Consider the following 24,647-nt stretch of genomic DNA (forward strand, 5'->3'; position numbering starts at 1 on the left):
GTGGGGATGTGAGAAAGGATGAGCTGTGGCTTCACATGAACCAGATGTCTGTATAAAAAAAATAAACAAAAAAAACTAAACAGAAACATTTAATATTTGGATGAGTTGTCAAATAAAATCACAGCAGGCGAATAGGCATGGCATTCTTACATTTCTAAAAGCTTCATTGGGAATTAAACAAATATGGTAGAATGAAACCATTCAATAAATCAACAGTCTTTGTTAATTAAGCCTCGATGTTTTCAGTATTAGACGAACAGGCAGCAGCGGGAAGCTTCATGTGTTGCCTCTGCTCACTTTTCTGTCAACGTAATACATCTAAAATATTACTGTTTGCTGCTGGGTACTATAAAAATTATGTTTAGCTCTAATTCATCCTACACCAGTGTTTCTACGCACTTCTACGCATTCCAGAAAATGCGCAAGAACGCGTTCTGGGCGTATTACAAATCACATTATGTAACCTTTTATTTCTTTATTAAAGGCTGCCACTGTGCGTAAAATACGCACAAGAATCGGAATCAATCTACACGATTTATGTTTTTCTTCACTTTTAAGGCCACTCTTTTTTCCCATTTTTTTTTTTTTTTTTTTTTTTTAAATTTATTATGTCTTCATGATGTGTCTCAGCTTCCATATAGCCCGCAGTGTGCAGGGAATTCAAAATATGCTGTCGTGTTTGAACAGCAGGCAGAGCATTTGTATTTTCTCCCCGAGAGGCCACTCTGTGTGAGAACCACACACACACACAATCTGAGAAACATTGTGTGTAGTGTATGTGTGTGCTGCATGTGTGTGTGTGTGTGTGTGTTAGGGGGGTTTGGCTCTTATTAAATGTGCGAAGATTCACTTTAGACCTTCCCTGGCGTTAAGTCGAAAACGCTCTGTTATTTAGCGGCGCCCCGCTGCTTCCAGGCTCTCTGTCAGCACCACTGACTGATCCGGGAACAGCAGCGGCAGCAGCAGCAGCAGCTCTTCCTCCCCTTTCTCTCTCTCTCTCGCCCCTCAGCACCGCTTAGCCGTGGTGCGCCCCAGACGCGCTCTCTCCAGTTCAGGATGGACTCGTCTCCGTCTCCTTCTCTTCACCTTTACCACCGACTGTGACGCTGCTGTAGTTTAGTGGGAGTTCCTGGGGGAGGGAGCAGGAACTGATCTTCTGTCCGCTGTTTCGCCTTTTCCCCTGCCGGGTTCTCTGTTTTATATTAATTTATTTTCCGATTAAACTGCTAGTGCACACTTCTCTCCGGGCTGCAGTTCCGAAATGGGAATGTTCTTGCATCTGCTGCTTTTGCAGTACTATTTCGTCTCGAGTTTTGTCTTCAGCGCCGTCGCTTTTGTGGAGGAGCCCTCCGGGGGCAGGTCGGACGGGTACTGCGGGCGGATCCTCCGGGCGCAGACCCACGGGACCCGGAGAGATGGGCACCACGAGTTCAGGCTGCGAATGGAGGGCGACCCGGAAACCTACAAGCCCGGCAACACGTACAGAGGTAGAGTTGGTTTTCAGAGTCCATTTGCGCAATCGGTGCGTAAAGCTGCGCCAAACTGAGCAAGTGGACTGTTTATCAAGTTGGAAACCACACGTTGTTTGAAATCTCTGCTTTGTGTCTCGGCTTTATTTCCACAAACGAGTGTGTTTACCAACCACGCTGCCACGAACGTTAGAAGTTGCGGCCCCAGTTTTCTGGAAATTGCAGCTTGAGGAGACAATCTCCAAACCGCGTCTGTTTTCTCTGGCTTGTGCTGGGAAACAGTGGTTTGATAAGGCTACTTAGTGTTTTAATGTCTGACCTATATTCGCTTCCTCTCCTTTTCCTGCAAGCAAGTGCACACACACACACACACACATACTAACATGCACATACACACAAACAGATCTGGCTCCAATTAAGCTGACCCCTTCACATTTAGAGTCCCAAACCCGCCTGATGGGTTTGACCACATTACAAAACACCTACACACAGATTCTTGATGAGTTCAGAAGAGAGCAGGGAGCGTGTTTGAGGCTGACTCTGAAATCAAGGACAGAAAAAACAAACAAAAAATGAGTCACCTTGTCTTAATGTCTTCCCACTGAGCTCATTCTCCAGCTCATGCAATTTTTGGGGGCAGCAACATCCATTTTAGGAATTCATGGCTAAACTCTAATCAGCTATGAAGGACACTACCTATAAACCATCCCTAAGCCCTCACAGTGTTTAAGATGGCTTATTAAAACCACGGTAAAGCTGGAAATATTGACGCGTTCCTTCTCAGCGCCGGGAGCAAAATTTTGAAGACAAAGAGAGTGTAGGGTGAGCCGAATGAAACTTCACTCACATCTCTGTGTATGGGCCTTGTTCCCTGTTACAAAACTCTGTACAGGAGCTTTTTATTTGCAGTGTGAGATACTGAGCTGCTGTTTGCAGCTTTCACTCTTCACACATCACAGCAGGAAAGCTGCTTCTCCACGTGCGGCGTCATCCAGGATGACCCACAGCGAAGCCGCGAATGTGTCGACGTAAAGCCTCTTTACTGCCCTGTGTCTCTGTGGAGTTAACGCGCACGCACTCTCCTCTTCTTTCGCAGTGATCCTCCTGGCCACCAGCCCCGCGTATTTCAGAGGCTTCACTCTCATCGCGCTGAAGGAGGGCAGGGAGGGCACCACCGACGACGACTACACCGGCCAGTTCCAGGTAAGGATGAGCAGGTGTGGAGAGGAACCTCTTGCATACTGAACGTGCTGCGCGCTCTCCGGGACTCTGGGAAAGTTTGCGAAAAGACAAACTCATTTGCATGCTTTAATGCACACGGGAGTCGACTCAGCTGCTCCCCGCTGTCTTCTGATGTGGAGGTTAAAGGAGGTGTTCCTGACAGATGCAGCGCGGCTCCCCCGGATGAAGCTGGAAAGTTCTCCTGTTGTGGCGGGAAAAGAAAAGAGACTCTGGCTGCCTCTTTGGTGCCGCTCTTGCAGGGCGAGGCAGACATGGCATACCTTCCCCCCGCTAAGCAGCAGATATTTCCTCCAGCGGAAGAATAAGAGGGGGAAGGAGGAGGAGGAGGAGGAGGAGGATAGAGAGAAAGAGGCATTTGAGGACGGAGAGAGAAAAGAGATCAACAGAGGGAGTTGGAGAGGGAGATGCGAAATGTTTGGTTCAGTAGTAACACGGCTCCCACTGAGCAGCAGAGAGCTCCTGAGGAGAGAGCCAGACTTCCTCAATTACCTCCTGCTCAGTGTAAACAGGAACACACATCTGTAGCTGTTTCCACACAATGACTCTAAGCAGACTGCTACCAAACAGAGCAAGATGCTCCTTTCATGTAGGCACTGGATTTCGCCACTAGACCTCTGACTTTTAACCAGTAATCACGTTTTCCAACTCTTTGTCTAAAAGCACGAGCGTTCATTTTTCATAATGGAGTCAAGGCTGGGATGTGGAATAATAACCAGTCATCCGGCGTAACACTCATCAGTGAGAGGCTCCTCTTAAAGAATATTGTGTGGCCTGTAGTGACGAGGCGAGGAGCTGTTGCACTGGAGAAGCGGGAAGGCAATTGAATGAGGCTCGCTGGAGAGCTGCTAGCCACCATGGAGAAGTTTGGAAAAGCAAATATGACAAGGCGTACACCGATCAGCCACCACATTAAAACCACAGACAGGAGAAGTAAATAACAATGTGACAGTTCAGCGTTCTCCTGGGGAACGTGGCATTTGTGTGGATGTTACTTAGACATGTACCACCCACCTAGATAGGCGCCCCCACCCCATAGCAATGACACTCCTACCTGTCAGCGACCATCCCCAGCAGGATGCAGTCATAATGTTATGCCTGATCGGTGTATATGTCCCTTGGTTTCACCAGCACAACAACAGAGTATTGTGTGTCTAAAACAATGCTGCCTTAGTGAATGATCTTACTTGATCAGAAACACCCTGGGGCATGTTTGACCACTAGCAGCTCCACAGAGCAGTGGTCTCATTTCTTATTCATTTTTCCTTCATATCATACGTGCACAGAACATGTTGGCGGTGCACATTTCTGCGACATTGAGTCGTCAGGAAGCAAGAAGCGCGTGACGAGGAGAGCCGGATGTAAACAATGAATTTTTCAAACATTTTTTAGCCAAGTCTCAAAAGTTTCTGAGCTGCGCTTTGATGCATGTGGGAGCTGCCATCTTACACTGTACTGAGCATTGAGGACACATCTTCAGTAGGGGCTCAGACTGGAGCCGAGAAAAAGAAAAAAACGATTCGTATTGAAAACCTATAGAGTAGCGTTTTACAACAGGCGGGTTGGGTTCTGCTTCGGTCGGTGTTCTTTTGTGTTTTTGTAGATTCTTGCTGTGTTTTATAAGGAGGTGTTTTTTGGGGGTTACCACAGAGAAGGAGGAGAACATAGTGATGCAATATTGACACAAACAAGCCTGGATGCTCACAACCTTTAGAGAACGGGGTTCATGGTGTACCTTCCTTAAAAAGCATGAGTTCATATTGGAACCATGCGTGGTGTGCTAAATGCTAACATCAGACAGCTAACGATTATTCAGTACCGTCGGTACAGCGCAATGCTTTTCAGCAGCAGCAGCAGCACAAACTACAACTTCCTAAATGACAAATCACTTAATGCGTCTTTGAAACACTTTCAACTCAACTGTAGCGACTTAAGTTTTTTGCAGTGCTTTAGCTTGATTTGATTTAACTTTGAGTATTTAACCAACTAGAAACTCAGTGCAGTATGTGTAATACGACAAAAAAAGTATGCATATACCTCAACATTACTGCCCAGATCTTCTGCAACAGCCTCCTGTCTCATGGAAAGATGGTGCGTCTTTTTCGTCTTTTGCAGTTTTGCCTTAAAAAGAGACGAATGTGACACACGTCCATGTCTGGAATCAAACTGGTTACGGTGGTGTCTGCAAGATCCACTGCTTCATTTGCAACACGGGCATCAAACAGGGCACATCTTTGCATTGTTTTCATACACAGTCTGAAAATCTGCCTCACGTATCTCAACGATCGTCTATTTCTGAATGCACACAGTTTATTTTAAGAAGAAAACAACGGACATTTAATCCTGACTGATCCTGATCCTGATCACGTATCGATTTGTCGTCCAGTCCCATAGCGACTGTGAGAGGTTCTGTCAATGTCTGCAGTTGACAAACAGAACTGAGCAAAATGAGCAGGAAAAAAAAAAACATGTTATTCGTCTTTGACATCTGACATAGCACAGCATATCCCTTTACAAGTATATCCACACTCCTAATCCTTTAATTTGTTTATTGGTTGATTTATTCATTCACTCCCCGCTGTAATGTTTTGCCCTCTGATGTGGTGCGGAGTCTCTCGTGCGTGGCCATGGTTTGGCTCTTTTCATCTTTGCAGCGGAGTTGCCTCCGAGTCTCCTAACCAACTTTTCAGACCGCTACATTTTAATGAGCATTCCTCGCATTTTTTTTTTTTTTTACACAGCTCTTTACAAATAACAAACAAATAGCAGCCATGGGATAAATGAAAAAAAAAAAAAGAGAGGCAACAATTGAATAAAAAAAATTTAAAAAACACGGGACCGGCTGGAAATGATTGTGTGGTGGTCTGTAAAAGTCTGTTCTTCAGGCTTTAGCGGAAGAAAATGATTTAATGTGAGCTCCTTGAGCAAAATATATATATTTTTTTAAATTGGCTTGTATGAAAACAAAGCTTGGGACATCAAAAAAATTGAACAGCACACAATCTACCCAAAAACACTATGCTAGAAATGTTTTTAACTTTCCAAACTGTCCGAGGAGGATGTAAACATGTAAAACAGGAATTACAGGGATTATATATTTCCATGTTTTTGCAGAGGTCGTGGGTGCACGTGCCGAAGGAAAGTGGCGTGAAGCTAACCTCCCTTTTTCTTGAAACTCCGACATCTCGGCTCCCCTTTTGCTCTATGTGATTCCGGCTCCCCACGCAATAACCACACCTCGCGGTCTCGCCCCTTAGGAGGCTCCCGGCAGATGTAGCGAGGCGGCTGAGACCAGGCGGCAGGCAGCGAGCAGAAACTGGAACGGTGTGGGCTGAGCTCGAGCAGAATTAAAGCTGACAGTCTGGCTTCGCAGTCTGTTTCATAACATATTGGTGAAGTCTTTTTTTTTTTGTTAGTTGTTTAATTGACAGTTGTAATTTACCCACATGTAGAAACTGATAAGGGGCCGTGAAGATGTGTGCAAGTCAACAGACTGATGGGAGAAAATAACAAAAGATAATAAAAGATATGTATTGCACTACAAGCACACAAAGTTATCCCCTCATGTGCTTATAGCAGAAATGCAGAAATGAGTTTAAGAATAACGTAGTTTATTAAATACACCGTCCTTTGTGTCCCGCTTGCGTTAGCGGGTCGATGAAGAGAAGATGCGGAGTGACAGCGAGTCAGACTTTTCTATCCAAATGACCTCAATCCATCAACCCTCAGCTTCTCGTTCTCAGAGAGGTTTACGTAAGAACACTTGTATAAAATGAAGTGTACACAACAATTCATATCCCTGCGAGTTTACTCCCCACAAGTTAATTACGTGGCTAGGGCTGCGATGTCAGTATTGTTGTTGTGCGGTGGAAGAGGAGCCAGATGAACACAGTGGTGGCTCTCCGTACGGCTGCTCTCCCTCCTTGGCTGTTTTCTGGCAGCTGTCCTGGAATGTGCCCGCCTGCTGAAAGTCGCTGATCTTAGTTTTTTTTTTTTGCTTTTTTTGTTTGTTTGTTTTCCTTAAGCAATAATCTCCTCTTTGCCCCCATTACTACCATTAAAGAACTTCTGTCTTAGTGTTAGCGAACGTGGCGGTGAGTGGTGCATCTGTGTGTGCGAGATACTGTCCATCCCACTGAGCCGGCAGTCATTGTCTTGCTTGAAGCCATGTGTGTGTGGGTCTCTGTGTGTGTGTGTGTGTGTGTGTGTGTGTGTGTGTGTGTGTGTGTGTGTGTGTGTGTGTGTGTGTGTGTGTGTGTGTGTGTGTGTGTGTGTGTGTGTATGAACGAGATGGGCATGATGTGTAATGTGTATCTGTGCAGGTCTGCATGTGTGCTTTTCCCAGCCCTCCTTGCGTTGCTGCGGGACGTGGGTCATATTTATCTAGGCCAGCAACGTGTTATTGCTCAGGGAGGCAAACGGAGCTTGTTTGGATAAGGGAAGAGGTGAGCAGACATGAGATATTATCTCCCCCCCCCTTCACCCCCCTTCTTCCCCTGCACAGATTATCTAGGGTTCTGAGTTGAGCTGGGGATAAACAAACCCAATCAGTTTAAAGGGCCACAGCTAAAATCATAGAGGCAATTACATAAGCCAAGCTGTGTTTAGAGAGCCGGGTACGTGGCTCGATCACACTCTGAGCTGGGGATGTCCCAATTAAGTTTTTTTTGATCTGATGCTGATCTTTTAATATTCAGTTTCGGGCCGGTCCCAGGTTGATCCGATCTTAAGTGAAGTAAATTTCGTATCTTATCCTGGAGATTCATAAGGGCTTTTCTTATCTTGTGCTCTCCTGGTTCGTGTGTGCATCGCGCAACTGTAATGTGGAGAGCGCAGCTCGTACCTTGGCTCCAGAAAACCAAGAGTGTTCTGGTCGTCCAACCCCGTAGAACGCCTCAACCTTTTTGGAGTACTTTTCCCCTTGACACTGTCTCCAGGAAACTTTTTTTTTTAAACTCAGTGTTCAGTGTTCGCTGCTGTTTGGGTGCTGCCTTTTACCTGAGTGGACGCGTCCAGACAGGATGTGGTTTTGGTTTATGCCAGACCTAAAATAAGTAACTATAAAAGAGCAGGCTTGGCTGAAGACTGATCGACCCTGACACTGATCAGGACATCCCTACTCTAAAGTAACCCCATCAACCCCATCCTTTTTTTTTCCTGATTAACAAGTATTTACAAGAATTACTGTGTTCTTGTTGACTTTAAGCAACTTCCAGTTACACCACAGAATAATTTGCACAAATTAAATTTCCTGCGCCTGACGAGCCGGTTGCTTCAGATGCTTGAGGTTTGCATAAACAATGTTGTATGCAGCATTGATTATGGCTTATTAAATACATTACGCAAGGCTATGTGCATTGGGCCGCTCTTTGCTTCTGCAGTTGATGGTTGTCTGGGGGATTCGGTTGTGGCTCCTCGAGTATTTGAGAAAATGACTTCTTCCAATGAGGTGTCAAATAATAGTTTCTCGGGCAATCATGAATTGATGTGAATAAAAAGCGGATTCTTGCAGACATTTTATTATCCTGAGTGGTCATTATTGCAGATTTTTCTTTTTTTGAAGAGAAAACAGGTTCTCGGTAAGTTAATTTTTCTCCTTGTCAGTGCTCGTACTAAAAAGTTTTGAAGTCAGCATCAAGGACTGATCCCTAACTTGCTTCCCCATCCACATCTTTTCTGGAAGACCGATCAATCATGCAGCAATCTGAGACATTTTTCATCATAAATAGTCATTACAGCAATCTGTATCACATTTAATCTAGACTACTGTTTATTTGAGCTGTACCCAAGGCATTTCCATGTGCTAATGTATTTTTTTTTTCTACATAAGAAGCGATATTAAATTCCCAGAAGAAGCAGCAGCGGCGTGTAAATTAGCCACCATCACTAATCAAACTTGAAAGAAAACACTAAGTTCTTCTTTCTCTTTGCCGATGCCCAAACCCCCAAAGTACTAAAGAAAAGTTGTGAAGTCGGCTTCAAGGACAGATCCCTCACTGGCTGCCACTCCCACGTCTTTTCTGGACTCCAAGCCCAGAGATATTACTACAAGCAATTGGACCCTCTCTGCAGCAGAGCAGAATATCGCCTCCGAGCCACTCGTACCCATAACTGCTGCCATCGTCTGACAGTTAAACAGTGACTTTTCAGAGCAGCGATAGAAGCCTTCGCTGAAAAGAGCTATCTACAAAACGTCACATTTCAGCTGGAGAAAATCTACACAGGAAGATGTCACAGAACCGGTCGCTTTTTCTTTCTTCTTCTTCTTCTTCTTTTTTTTTTTTTTACCGGGTGATTATGCCCTTGGTTTGCCCTATGACATCTGGAAGGCTGCAGGCGGACATGTGCTACTTGTTCCCACTTATTTTTTTTATTTCCTGGTAGAGTCTCGCCTGAGAGACATATAACACTGGAGTTTTACTCTGTCTCCCAGCAGATGAACTCAGTCAGGCACCCCAACAAACCAACCGGTAGGAAACACCACATCAGCCTTTAATGGAAAACAAAACGGAGACACCGCTGCTGGGAATTAAACCTTGGATTTTAGCGTTTGATTGACAGGAGATATGGGGAAGTTGTGCAGTAAAACAACCAAGAGAACTGAGCTCCAAAAATAGAGACTAGATGAGGATTCGATTTTATGTTCCGTGAAATTACTGTACAATCTCCACAACAGTGGGTCAAGCAAAACTAAATACCACTGTTTGGTGTCATATAAGATGCCACAACGTTTTTACACTAGAGCAGGCGAAGGGCGCCCAGTGCGTTTGCTACCATTCATCTGCGTGACTCTGTGACATTTGACACCTGGTTGACGTACAATGCAATGACAGATCTTCCCATAAAAATGAATGGAAGTGCTGGGCTATCAGGCATAACATTATGACCATTTTCATAATGGCTGTCCAAACCCTGGCTGACAAGTCAAGAGAAGCTTGGAAACTGTTTGGCTTACCTGGCATTGGTGTGGATTAGGGCTGTCGTGGGATACCGGTATTGACGATAATCATGATATTGTGTCAACAATGCACATATGATAATATTATGTAAATGATCCAGTGCCACTTGAACACGACCTGTGTTTTACATCTGCTGCTGTTTTCTTCCATTCTACTATTATTCTGAATGTGATTGATTTCCAAAAAGAAGAGACATAAATAATGCATTTCCTTGATTTTGCGGTTATTATTTACATTGTTGTTGATATCATGATAATACCGTTATCGTGCCATTATCTTGTCCACGATAATCGCAAAGTGAAAATCTGATATCGTGACAGCCCTACTTAGAAATGTAACACCCACCTAGACCAGACCAGGCACCCCCACCCCATAGTAAAGACACCCCCAGCAGGATGCAGCCTGACAAAGGCACATACTCACTAAAACGGTTTAGGATCAACTCAGAAAACCTTAAAAAAAAAAAAAAAAGAACAACCAAAGGTGTCGACCTGTCCTCCAAATTCACTAGATCCCAAACTGATCAGAAACACTTCCTCCCAACTCTACACAATATACAATACACAATATAAAAGGTAGATTTTGACTTTGTAGAAGTAGCTCACAAGCAAACATGGTGTGAGTCCTCCCTGGCCTAGAGCAGTCGAGGATGTCCACTGTTCTGTGCAAGAACCTGCTTTTAACTCATGCTGTTTCTTGTTGGATGTTAGGATGGAGATTCACACATGTAAACACATGTGGCCACACACTTACACAAAGTGTACACACAGTGTCCGAGTTCAGAAAAACACTGACCCTTGCAATCAGGTCTTAGTCACGTTAAGTTGTGAAGCCATGATATGAGTATCCATGTTACTATGAATAAACCAATAGCCAGGACTACCCTCAAACATCCAACAGTTAGTTGCCTTAAAGCTGCACCCTCTCCCCACATTTCATTCTGATTATGCACGCATCCGAAGTTCCTCTCAACACCGGGGAGCCAGAGGATTCTTTTTGTCAGAAATGAAGGTCAACCACTCGGTGACTGACGGGGAGGAGGGGTGGCTCATTTCCTCACTTGAAAAGTCTTCAGTCTCTGTTTTGTACGGACGAATCATTTCGGATTAGGTCTCGTTGACCTCGACGGTGTCTGCGCTTTCGTGAAAAAAGCAAAGGGAAGAAACCATTTGAGGTTTCCTTAGAAGTAAAACAGACATGCGTGGATGCAAACGAGCCACAAACATCTCTTGGTTTTGACAGTTATGGCAGCAATACAGCTCTCTGAATTGACCTCCACGAACCCTTTATAGCGCCGCAAATGTGAATATAATGGCAAAAATAAGTGGATATTGAAAAGAGCTTTGGGGCCGTTTTTATATTTAACAGGCCTAGTGAACAATGCGCTCCCTCTTTTTCAATGTTGTTTTGTGTAATTGAACGCCAAAAGCCACAGAATTGGCCCATTTGCTGGGAAATAAAGCTGCACATACACACACACACACACACACTCACACACAAATGCAGTAAGTTCTTTTTTTTTAAGGAGTCACTGTTTGGATATGTGACACTGCAGCCTCAGTCGGGTGGCTCAGACACAAAATGTAATATGATGCAATATTGGTGATAGCCCCGAGATCTCAGCAGCGTTCTGCGGTAATAGTGCGGCTTTGATTGATGGAAAGCTCAAGGCAAAATGGTGGCGCCTCCGAGGTCTTCATCGAGACAAGAGAACTTTGTTACTTTCTGAAATAAGCTCATCTCCAAGTGCTGACGTGACATTTCAATTTCTGTCTTCCCTGGTTTTTGTTGTTTTTTTTTTTTCCCCTACCGAAAAGTTTCATCTTTGCGCTCAAGTCCCAAAGGTTTCAGGTGTGTTCACTCTTTTGTAACTGCTTTGCATTTAATTACTAACCTGCAACATGTGCGGCGTGTGCACACCGGCCAGCAACCGCGTGCACGCTAATAACTTTCTCATTGTCGGATTTCTCCGGGGATCGCGGGTGTCTGTGCGAGCCTGGCTCTGCCTCATCCGTCTCCCGCTCTCTGTCTCTTTGAGTGTGTTTGAACAGAGCTCTGCGTTTGCTTGCGCAGACACTCTGAAGCATCTGTGTTTACCGTCTCAACAGAGAGCAAGACACTGAGAGAGAGATTGAGGTAGACAAAGCGTGGACACACAGACACGCCGGGCTATGCAGTGAAAACAAACGCTCCTTTGCCAATCTTCCCACACTCCCTCTCCTCATCTCCGTTTGTTGTTTTTGTCTTTCCCTCCGTCTCTGGCAGATTCTCTTTACCTAGTTACCAATCAATCAATATGGATACAGAGACATAAACTGCTTACATAACAGTCAACGACAACATTGTCATTTTATGTTTCCTTGCATCTAGAGTCCTGGCTGACATTTTTGACTTTAAAAGCGGTGATGCTTGAAAGGCGAAAGGGACGTGACCCGAGCTGATGGTTGACCACATTGGTCAATATACGATTATTGAAAACATTTGTGGCCCTAGTTTTTTGCTTCGTGTCTCAGACATGGCCTTTATATAAATATGAGACTATTTTCCAAGGGACACGGGCAGCGGCATCTTGCGACTTTGGAGCCAGAGTCTGAGCAGTACGGTCCAAGGGTGGAGCCACATGGAGCCGCCATTATCGATGACCCAGCCATACTTCCCATACTTCAGTTTAATACTGCGCTCTGACCTCCCTCCACCAGTCACAAAGAAATATTTAATTTGCTCACTGTAGATTTTTTATTTATTTTTTCTTAACCCCAAGGTCCTGAAGGATTGCTTTGCGGAGCAGTTGGCACGTCAACTTGTAGTCATCATGATGTCGCATCCTGTTTCTATAATGTCAGATAACTAACTAAAACTATACTTTTCAGAAAAATGGACACGTGTGTCAGTATTATATTAATTACCTAAAATGACAGAAACCATGATATTTGATATTTTTTTTTATTTTACCTGTACTTGAGTGTTATAGTTTAACCTATGTCCCATTCACTTACATGGAGGGGGCGGAGCTTATGACCTATACTGCTGCTAGGGCTCCACATGCTTTGGCTTCACTTTCTGGACCGGCTGTGTGATTGTCTGAACTTGAAATCTGTAATAGTGTTGATTTGGGACTTGACGATAGACATTTGTAATTTGATCTTGCATCCTGACTTAGGACTGTCCGGTCTCGGCTGCTTTGACTTTAAATCACGGGGCTTCGCTGTTTTGACCTTGATTTAGGATTGGTTCTGATTTCCTTGAATTAGCACTTTGCACTTTGGAGAGACTTGTGCTCACATGGAATCTGGGTACTTTTGACAAACAGAAAGAATAATCTAGTTGGAACCTAAAGTTTAGTACTAACCTGTCTTGATATCGGGAATATTGATCTGGGCGGGAAGCAACCCGTCTAGACTTGCTTGTCTTTGTGTTTTAACGTGCGTGTCTTCAGTTTGGCCTTGTCTTTGTCTTTGCATTGTCTTGGAACGTTACTTGGGGCTGTCACTGCTCTGGTCTTGATTTAGGACTATCTTTATGGTGTTATTATTGTAAACACGCCACACTGTAGCTGAGTCGACAACCAAACAGTTTAAAAGAACACAATGTCCTATTCATACACTCCTGTCATTGCTGCGCTTTCACTCTGACGACTCTTAAGTGTGTACACAAACGCCGTAGCCCACGGCATCATTACAGAAAATAAGCAGAATTTTCTAAGCAGAATTTATGTCTAGACAGCAGCTCCATATTTAAGTACTATTCTTGTACCAAATCTCTTTGAATTTATCATGTTAGCCCAAATCTATCAAAATATTCCTCTCCGTCAAAATACTCTGCGTGTTTGTTTTGTTCCAACGCCTATGTCTTCCTTTTTCTTTGTTTCTCATTTTCGTCTTTTATATCTCTCTCACTGTTCTCAGTCTCCGTTTAGGTCTTTTAGCCAATTGTTTGCGTCTGCTTTTGACTGACGGGACTTCAGTCTCAGCGAAACAAAGTGAACCAAACTGTGCATAAGTAGGCATGGGGAGTCAACAGAGAGACACGGGAAGTGTTTCTCAAGAAAGAAGCAAAGAGAGTCCGTGACTTCTGCTTCCTTCTTAATGTCCTATCAGGAGTTTGGGACTGGGTGTTAAGTCATTGTTTTTGTCGGGGCAAGGCAGCTGGAGAGCGCTAGCCGCAAGGTCAGAGACCATGTGTGCATGTGTGTTTCTGTGTGTGTTTAGTCTTCAAAGTGTCTGACAAGGTCCAACCTCCGATGGGACTGAACTGGACATGTCTTGAATACACAAGGCTGTTTTTATCCAAAGCTTCACTTCGAGACTTGGGGAATTGTCCCCTTTCTGCACAACTTTGCCAATGGCTTTAGGGGATGTCACTTCTGTGATTCAAGGAAATGTTCCCATTATTAGTAGTGATGTTTCCTTCAGGTGGAGCATAGACTTATATTTAAGTTAAACTTGCACATATTACTGCAGGTTTCAACCTAACGTGTTATATGAAACTCTCATTAAGTTCACACCTGATATTCATATGTATCAAAGGGCATTGTTTCTTTCACTAAACTCCAACAGTTGCATGGGGTTACTCTTGTATTGTCCCAAATTTTTTTTTTGACAGTTTGCTGAAAATGCAGAAAATGGCATAATTTCCAATGGTTGGTCGTCTGGAATTGAAAGTAATATTAATAGAAAATGTGGTCACATTTGTGACAAAACCCTTACCCTAACCTTGCTGGCCTTTCAAGGCTTTTTAAGGGTATTTTCTACAGACATTCATGGTCCTTAGAGCATAGCTCTTCAACAGGTACTGCAGGTGGGTCGCAAAATCTTTGCTTGACATTTTTCTATTTTTTAAAATTTCCCCCACAAATTAAAATTTCTTACACATTAATATGAATCCCACATATTTTAGTAAAGAGATAAATGGAGGCGGAAGACGTTATCCTTCAGTCAGCACTTCACTCATCGAGCGATACAGGAGCTGTCTCAGCAGACTAGCAGAGACCTGTCAATCTAAGCCTCCTGTACACAGTAAGCCCCGCCCCTATTGCTGCTGAGCCAATCACAAGGCCGCATATTACATGGCAGATGTTGCCACTGTAGCACGTTTTAAATAAAATAAAATAAAAATTGAACTCTGAACAAGTTTTTGTGACCCTGATAAGATTATTTTAACGTTGAGTATCAGCAGATCCAAGTCCCGATCTGCCTGAACCATATGCTTGACAACTGAATAGTTCTGCAGGGCATAAAGAAAAAAATGCCTGCCTACAAATTGTTCCTTAAATATTTTCACTTTATTTTAACAGGAGAGCCTTCTTCGTTGTGTAAGCAGATAACAGTAAAGAAAGAAAGTAAAAGTTTATTGGCTCACAAATATAAATAAAAATAAACGCCTAGAGCTGGATGGTTTTAACGATTAAATAACCTGCTAAAAATCTTAAATATCTTCATAGATCGCTGTAACTTCAAGTTATGAGAACCTGCAGAACTCATTTGCGAATGAAGGGAAAATCTCTCTGTAAGTAAAATAATTCCACACAACCGACATGTTCACATTTGACATTGGCTGAGTGTCCAGTCTGATCTGATAAATGCTTTGTGAAACCTTGAATAGTAATTTTAATTTATATTTCACTGAATGACAAAAAACTTTGACCTTGTCGGAAGATGAATGTCTTCAGCAAATATGCTTTAAGATCCTTGAGGGGTCATTGAGGTATTTCGGTGTGGACCAAAGTGGTCGACCGACCAATGGGGTTAGTAAGCGAAAAAAGGTTCGGTTGCATGATATCAGTTCATCAGTACTGTCATTTCAAAATGACTTGACCCGATACCAATCAAAATGGCTGCACAGGAACATGACAAACAAAAATTCAGAAAAACCTACCAGAAAGTATCTGGTAACATTTTCCAGAAAGGCTACCACTATATTTCTTACACTAAACCAAAGACCCTGTCTGAGTGAAAAAGTCGAGTCATCCTTCTTGTAAATAATATCACACCCTGACAGACCACATAAGTGCACGTTGCCTCCTGTAGCGGCGGTTTGCAGTCCATTGCCTTGGATGATTCAGGCGTTCATTTCTCTCCAGGAAGGCTGTTTTCTTCCCTTTCAACCCTGAAGAAGTGACATTTCAATGTCAATTGCTCCTCAATTAAAACTGAGTCATCGTCTCTTTTGTTTCCAGATCACAGATGAAGTGGATACGCAGTTCATGACCAACTGCCCCCCCGCAGTGACGGAGAGCACGCCTCGCAGACGTACAAGGATACAGGTCTTATGGACAGCGCCACCCTCCGGGACCGGCTGTGTTATACTGAAGTGAGTTGGTCTAATTATGCTGCTACCATTTGAAAACTAAGGATGCATTTGATGTATCCTTCTGTCATTTTAAAGGCAACACATTATAAGAGACTGAATAAAGTGAGTTTCTTTAAAAACTCTAACTCAAAGGATGAACAATAAGGATTGTAGAAACTAAGCCAATGCATTAAGCCTCTAAAGTGCTACCGTGATTAAAGCAGAATCTGAGACAAATGTCGTATTGCAGACTCAGTCCGTTCATTCTCGAATAACATTAAGCACCACAAGCTGAATGAGATGTCCAATAATTCTCGCAGCCTAATGCCTCTTCAGCATTTAAAAACTGTTTCCCGTCCAGGTGGAGCACCTGATCCACTTTAAGACGTGAATAACATTTACCATCTTGTGACACCTTGTGCTGTCACACAGGTCTGCTGCTGGGAAACTTCTAGACCTGGCATTAGTGTGGATGTAGATATGTCCCACCCACTTAGACCAGACCAGACACCTCCACCCCATAGCAACGACACTCCTTTTGATGGCAGCAGCTGTCCCCAGCATGATGACACAGATACAGATAAAAACTCAAAACACTTGAAGAACAGAGGAAGAGCATATCTGGCCTCCAAATTCACTAGATTCCAAACTAATCAAGTATCTGTGGGATGATCCACAGAAGTCCCTCTCCTCAACCCATAGGACCCAAAGACCCCCACTAACAACATCCTGTTTCCACACACGACAGGACACCCTCAGAAGGCCCATATCCACTGTGTTATTGCTGTTTTCTTGGCCATCTTGTTGTGCCTTTACAATGATGGGTAATGTTACCCAACCAAGTTTCATGTCCGTGTTGTTTTATTTTTCTGCCAAATGGAAATCAGTAAATCCCGAACAGGAAGGATATAAATGTAAAAAAAACACATGGCGTACTTTGAATAATGGACGGAACAAATGTGGAAAGTATATGAAAAATTAAAAAAACACCTGTATGATCTGTCAAATCTGTTAAATAATTCCACAACAGCATGAGCTATTTACATAATGTTTCCTATCTTCCACAAGCTGGAAAGCCGACTCTGGCGTCCTTCACTGGCAGTGAATGCATTATGCCCGACGTGGTCGTTGTTGTTTTTACAGATAGTCATTACTGGTTATAGGCAACACATTAAGGAAGCTAATGCCAGGTGTTTCTCTAGGTTTTTTTCCTCTCTAAAGGGACCAGACAGACAGGTGATGATCACTGGGGGCAATTTGTGATGTAAAGCAGGTGTGACTCTAAACCGAGAGTGTGAGCTTTGCGCGTGTGTGTGTGTGTGACCTCAGCTTTATGTGACTAAAAAAATACCGTGAATCCAGCAGAGGAACGTCCACCGTGTCAGTTCAGAGGCCTGGCATTGTTTCATCCGAGCGCACATTAGAAGAGCATTAAGCATTGTGCGTTGTGTCTCTGTTAGTCATTTTAAAAGCTCCATAAAATCTCTGCTAGACTGCTCGCTTGGTTCGGTGATTGGAGTGTTTGAAACGAAAGAAAGCAGATGGGGCGAGAAAATGTGTATGCATTGAATATTAATGACAGCAGGGACATGATTTAGGTATTTGAAAGTATAGCCTGACGGTTAAATTGGCCGTGGTAACCGTAGATATATCGGTGTTGGCGCGCACTACATGTTGGGTAATAATAATTGAGTTAGAGCTGTGAAAATGCATTCATGTTAAATATCATTTACAAGCTGATACAAACATTTGAAAGCCCAATTTCCTGTTTTGTCCACTTGGCAAAACAAGGCATTAATGCATCCTTGACATTTTACTGATATAACATTTTAATTAACAATTGCCTAATTAGACATACAGCACATTATTCGTGGAGCAAGATTAGCATTCATTTGCAGCTGCGTAGCTCTACACCAGATGAATATAAAAGCCCATTATCCAATCTCCATTTCATTGGTCTCCGCTAACACATCTGTCTTTGTAGCTGCTTGAGGCTTGAATATGAGCTCAGTGAGTTAAATAGGAGCTTTACGAGTGAACCAAAACAACGAGCCTGAAAGACCCCAAAATGTCATTCTCTGTGGAATCTCTGCTACTAACAGCTATTTTCACCACTTTATAGTTTTGTCTTATTCAAAAATGTGAAAAATGGTGGCAGCCTCTGTAAATTTAATGGTATTTTTTCCTCCCCCTCCTCCTTCTACATATTTTATTTTTTTTTAAGTTAAATGAAAATTGACCACACACACCAAACTCACAAGAGGTCAAGATAATGGATTACTTTAAGTTTTGAAAATGTATTAAACTGAGTTCAATTTAAAAACCTGACATGAGAAGTATTTCATTGACATAACTTAATGGAGTTGTAAGTCTACGTCTATGGAGCGTCTAAATGTACTTTTAAAATGACTTTACTGTGGCCATAAATGCAAAAGTTAAATACAACCAGGTACTGACTGTCTTTAGTCAAATGCCCAGGGCTTGACATTAACTTTTTTGTTGTTTGCCACTCAGCATTTTCACTAGCCGCAGTTTTTTTCTTGGGAAATAATGGTCCTTACTGCAGCGGGGGTTTGATTCCTGCCTTTCTTCAGTTGTCCCTCTCTAATACAGATGCAAAAGCCCTCAAAATATCTTTAAAAAACAAAAAAACCCCAAAATGAAATGAAATAATGAAAATAATGATAAGTGTGGTTTCTCATCACATATTAAAAGCCTGCTTAGAACATGGCTTACAACTAAATGGGGGACATGTTATTCTTCAGCCATGTATCCAGTGTTTTGTCCTCTCCAAATTAATAAAATGTTATATTCGGAAAATACTCCATTTTCCTTGTTATTAAGTGAGTTAAAGTTGGGTGTTATTGGTTGCCAGGGGCAACAGTGTCTATCTGTCTGTTGCTGTCTTGGCATAGTTATGGCCAACAATAAATAAGAATAAAACAATAAATGGAATACTTCTCAGTAAAGCTCTTAGCGTTAGCATATTTTATTTAGCTAAAATTATCATAAATTACCTAAAACTAACTTAAACTAACTGAAACTGAGGCTAGTGCACTTTTCCAAGTCCATATGATGTCGTATGGATCATTGTTGAATCCAATTAATTTAATCTGATTATCCACATTTTTCCCAGTCTCGCTGTATTTACTGATGCATTTCACTATATGTTAGTTTTACCTGGGGACATCCTGTGATTTAAATTCTTTCCCTGTGTTTGTGTTTCACGTGGCTCATTTGCACAGACTAAGCAAATTCTCTGTTTTACTCTCCATAGTCATGTCTCTGTTTCATACTGCCTCACTCCACCACGTCAGAGGACAGTTTACAGTTTTTGGCAGCTTTAGCTACTTAGCAAATACTAATTGATGAAAAAAAAAAGAAGAAAAAAACTATTTTATTATTTGATCGATCCCAGGTAAGAAATTAAAAACACATTAATACTTGATTTAATGATTTCATCTGTCTAAATGGGAGAATGAAAACTTTTTAAGTGACAAGAGCCAGAAAAAAAACTTCAGTCATCAAGTCTTGAAAAAGTAAAATCACAGAGATTCTCACCAGATCAGTATTATCACATGCTAACGGTAAGGCTAACTGAGTGGTTTTAGTAGTTAGTATTAGAGCTAAGCTAATCTCTCGGTTGGGAGTCACTCCAGGACGCTGGAACTCACTGTTAAGCCCTCTTGAGGTGTCTTGGGCCTAACTTAACGAAACACTGGTGAAGGGAGGTGCCCACTTGAAAACACCAATGATGTGCTGTATACTGCCTACTGCTGTTGGCTAGGCTAGTTAGCTGGTGTTTTCTTGTCGGTTTTTCAGTTGGACTGGGCTTCTAAATGTATTTTGCCTCGGATTTTGGCACAAGGGATAGCAACATCTATAACATCTGTAATTTATAATTAGGACATCATAGTAATTCTCCTCTGCTATTGAAGTACAATATATGCTGTCATTATTCCAAGAGCTCTCTAAGGAATAATAATCAGGTGCGCATGTGTGAGTTTTAAAAATATCTACAAATGATTAGAGATAAATGCATCCAGTGTATGAAACAACTGGACTGCATCCAGAAATCTGATGGAAATAAAAGGTCAATTTTCATCACACAACTGCAGAAAACCTTCTTTGTGCACTATCCCAAAGAAACATTCAAAGAAAACTACAGTTTGTCACTGAAAATATAAGCAAAAAAGTCCATGTCTTTTGGAATAATAAGCTCTTGACAGACGAATCCAGATAGAATTATTTGGCTTGTGTAACGGTACATGTGTGCAGCTTTCTGGGAGATGAACCTTGTTACCAGCTGTGAAGCATGGAGGTGGAAATGCTGTGGTTTGGTGCTTGCTTCACTGGTTCGGAGAGTGGACACCTTGAGGTCACAGATTCAACCCTGGATTCTCCATGAAGTCACAGAGTTCTTCAAGAAACTGTGAGGTCATGTGTCTGAACGCTGAAGCTGAATCTAAAGCGGATTTCAACTAGGTAAATACACTAAAAAAAATAGAAGAAATGGATGGTCATGGGATGCACTGATCTGAGTCTAGTTTAAACCACCCCAGTGGAATATTGTGCAGAGATGTGAAACAGGTGGTAAATCCTTTAAACAACTTGCAGCTGAAGCCATTTTGTACAGCCAAAGCTTTCAAAAAGACATCAGAAATTGGTGGACAGTTGGTGCAAAACACTTACAGGAGGTTGTTTCGCTGGTGTACTTCCATAACCAGGGGAGAATTTTGCATTGATTGATGTTTTTTGCTGATTAATCTCTTAAACCCTAGGGTGATGGGAGATTAAGCCTAAAAAGACACAACAATTGTGTGTTAACACAAACAGCTAATCAGCCAATCACACGGCTGCAATTCAATGCATGTAAGCATGTAGAGGTGATCAAGACAACTTGCTGAACTTTCAAACCAAGCATCAGAATGGGGGGAAGAAAGGACATTTAAGTGACTTTGAATGTGGTATAGTTGTTGGTGCCTGACAGGCTGATGATCTGAGTATTTCAGAAACTGCTGATCTACTGGGATTTTCACTCACAACCATCTCTAGGGTTTACAGAGAATAAACAACATGAAAGCAGAGATCCATCCTGACTTTTATCAACGGTTCAGGCTGGTGGTGGTGGTGTAATAGTGTAGGGGATATTTTCTTGGCACACATTGGGCCCCTTAGTACAAACTGAGCATGGTTTAAATGCCACAGCCTACCTGACTATTGTTGCTGACCATGTCCATCCCTTTATGACCACAGTGTACCCATCTTCTGACGGCTACTTCCAGCAGGATAATGCACCATGTCACGAAGCTCATATCATCTCAAACTGGTTTCTGGAACATGACAATGAGTTCACTGTACTACAATGACCTCCACAGTCACCACATCTCAACCCAATACAGCAGCTTTGGGAACGGCAGCTGACAGATCTGCAGCAACTGCGTGATGCTATCATGTCAATATGGACCAAAATCTCTGAGGAATGTTTCCAACACCTTGTTGAAAGTCCATGGAGAATTAAGGCAGTTCAGAAGGCAAAAGGGGGTCCAACCTTTTACTAGTGAGGTGTACCTAATGAAGTGGGCGGTGAGCATAGTTAGTGACGTTGTGGCTGTCACTATGTCCGGTTACATTTAAATTAAAATTTTTATCCTCGCCTAAAATTTCTCGTAGATTACATGGTATATAACACCCTGATAGCAGTGATATCATGCACGGAGATGCCACTCAAGCAAGAGTTTATAGAAATGGCCCAATGCACACATACTTAGCAAAGGTTTTAGTACAGATCTTACCAGGCGGACTCTCATTTTGGATAATGAGGTGGATAAAGTATTGAATACACTTGGACCGTTGTTTTTCTAGATTAGAAAAGGTTAAAGATTAATAAGTTCCCTTGTCTCTCCAGTGTATCCCCTGTAGGCACCATGGTAGAGGAAGTCGGTTTATATCACATGGAATTTTATTTAAATTTATTTTACATGACCCTAAAGTGACATTCAGAAATCAGTGACTCTCACCTCCGTTGCTTTGTTGTTGAAGACAGTTGATTGAACGCAGCGGACTGCAGTGAATCCCTTTGACTACAAACGTTGGCTCTCTCCTGTCGTGATGAACACTTATCTTTAATGTTGTTCTTAATAAAGCCACAAGCTGTTATGGAATTAATTGAATTTTTTTTTTCCAAAAGAACAAGAGCTGGAAGGCAGACTTCAGTGGAAAAAAACAAGGGGTTGATTTTTATGCACAATGACTACAGTTCATGCGTCTACAAAAGTAATATTTTCTGGCAGCAAATGGTTCTCACCATTCATACATGATGAAGTGTAAAGTGTAATTCAGGCCATGCAAGAGCGAAAACAAATTAAACGCGGAGCTGCTACAGTGAGTTATGACAATTTCGCTGCAAGCCTCTTTTTACAAATGATGAACAGACGTTAACTCGGAGCGAATGCGCCTCTAAAAATTCCCCTCTCTCCGTCTGCCACCCTTTTTCCCTCCTCTTCATCTGACTTCCCAAAGGAAATAACCTCCCCGCCATGCGCCTCGTCCGCTGTTCGGCGAGATGCTATAACTTGCCCTCACCTCCACGGTGTACTCACAGCTGTTACTTTTAATTTATCTGCCGCTGCTGTATGGCAGATGGCACCTAGCCATCCCAGTGTTTACCAGTTCAATAAATCTAGCCCTGTGTAGTGGAACATCTGCTACTCAGATTCACCCCGTGTTCCTGTCACTTTTGTCCATCAAGATTCAGAGTTACCTCATCTAATGTCTTCCCCTTCCTGCCTCCCTCCTTCTTCTTTAACTCTCTGTTAACTTTGCATGCTGTGTTGGGACGATACTCTGAGGTAGGTCTGCGCAGTAAAACGCCACTGTGGTGGCAGCTGTCTCCTGTCAGTCAAAGACAGGAAATGTAGCTGTAAGTAGGAATCTTCACACATTTTCCCTCGCATCCCACGTCTTTGCATCTTGGCAATGCTCTTCTCTTCTGCTCTCTCCATCTTGCATCTGTTTCGCTCTGCTTCCCTGCATCCTCTCGGAGACTGTATGTCGTCATTCGAGCACATCAGACACATCTCACAGCTCGTTCCAAGAAGAAGTTTCAAATGCGACTTCTTATGGTTGGCAGTGCTCCAGTACGCCGCTGGCCGTTTCAGTAGCAGAGAAAGCTGGGATTGTTTTTTTTTTTTTTATTATTATTTTTATTTAATGGCAGCTCCAACACCTGCTATTTAAAAATCAATATAATTTTTTATTCTTTTTTTATTTTTGCAGTGGGAGTGACAAATCTGTTGTGACAGCTTTAGCTTATAAAAGTGGGACTTGTTGTTATTACAAGAAAAGAGAGGAGAGGAGAAAACCGAATTTGCTCTCACAGGAATATGTGCTCGCTGAGAAGATGATGAGAAGATCGATTCTTCTCTCATGTGTTAAATATCAGGCAGCTGCCAGAATTCGTTTAGTTTAGGACCATTGAGTGTTTGTCGGTGGACGGGGCCTCCATGACGTTCATAGGTTTCCTGATAAGTGGTTTTGAAGCACGGTATGGGTGCGCTGCCTGCTGCCATATCGGCAGCTCCTGACCCTCCGCTCATTCAAAAATAGACAATGTCTGTAGATATGTGAGGACACCCGTCACTTAATCATGCATAACTTCAAACCTCAATATAAATCAAAAGAGTTAAATAAAAATGCAGTTGTCACAAATGAAGACATTACTCACTTTTAGAGTGCGCCTCAAGTGGACATTCAAGGTACTACAGCTGTTGGCTTCATCTTTTTCCTCCAGAGGTTGCCACTTGGTTTGGACAATATATAAAGGGGAAAACCTGCTGTAACTGCAAAACAGCATTTAGTGCTAATTTGCAAAAACACAACACAAAGATTAACCAAGTTAAATTGTGTGTGTCCTGAAGACTCGAGCTACAGGACCAAAAGTGTTTTTGTGCCAGACGTTTATTTCAAGTGGCCATTTGGAGAACCACAGTTTAGTTGGCACTTATACGTTGGCTGTTATTTTCAGTCAAGAAATGCAGAAAACATGAAGAAAAAATAATTAAAAACAAATAAATAAAACAACACAAGATGTTGACCTGGCCTCCAAATTCACTAGATCCCAAACTGATCAAGTATCTGTGGGATGATCCACAAAGGTCCCTCCTCAACCCACAGGACCAACCACTAACAACATTGTGTTAGCATACACCCTCAGAAGGTCCAGGTCCATTCTCTGATGAGTCACAACTGTTTTGGAGGCCTACACATTATTAGGAAGGCGATCTTATTTTAACTGTGATATAATATTAGTTCTAGTCCTATTAAAGAAAGTTTTGCTCCTTCTGAAACTTGCGACTACACATCCTTTTTTCCCCCCTCAGTTCACGCAGAGAAGCAATGTGTGGGCAGTTTCTTGGCGAGCACAACATGTCAGCAGCTTTTGAAAAGCGCTCTCTCTATCATGTGCCATCCCCGCTCGTCTCAGCCGTTACTGGCACTGGAACTAACAACAACTTCAAGATACAGTGAGCAACTCTTCTCCTCGAGGCAGGCAGGGTACTGTCAGACCTGCCCTCCTCCTCCTCAGTTTAGCTGTCTGCCTTAAAACAATATGCCGCCCGAGGCAGACATCATCTGGAAAAGCTCCACAGGCGCTGGTGTTGACCATGTTTGCTTTTGTTTCTGCCACATA

At 42.6% G+C, this 24,647-nt stretch overlaps 1 protein-coding gene across 1 annotated transcript in view; it reads left to right on the top strand.

Annotated features, from left to right (window-relative positions):
- The first annotated feature begins 860 nt into the window (after positions 1 to 860).
- Positions 861 to 24,647, top strand: part of spon1b (spondin 1b) — a 93,197-nt gene continuing 69,410 nt past the window's right edge. The window contains exons 1-3 of the mRNA XM_047596167.1: positions 861 to 1,487; positions 2,566 to 2,672; positions 15,843 to 15,976. Of these exons, the coding sequence (XP_047452123.1) occupies positions 1,262 to 1,487; positions 2,566 to 2,672; positions 15,843 to 15,976 (467 nt within the window). The 5' untranslated portion in view covers positions 861 to 1,261. The remainder of the gene's footprint in view (positions 1,488 to 2,565; positions 2,673 to 15,842; positions 15,977 to 24,647) is intronic.

This window comes from Mugil cephalus, chromosome 10 (assembly GCF_022458985.1).
Source record: "Mugil cephalus isolate CIBA_MC_2020 chromosome 10, CIBA_Mcephalus_1.1, whole genome shotgun sequence".
NCBI classification, from domain to species: Eukaryota; Metazoa; Chordata; class Actinopteri; order Mugiliformes; family Mugilidae; genus Mugil; species Mugil cephalus.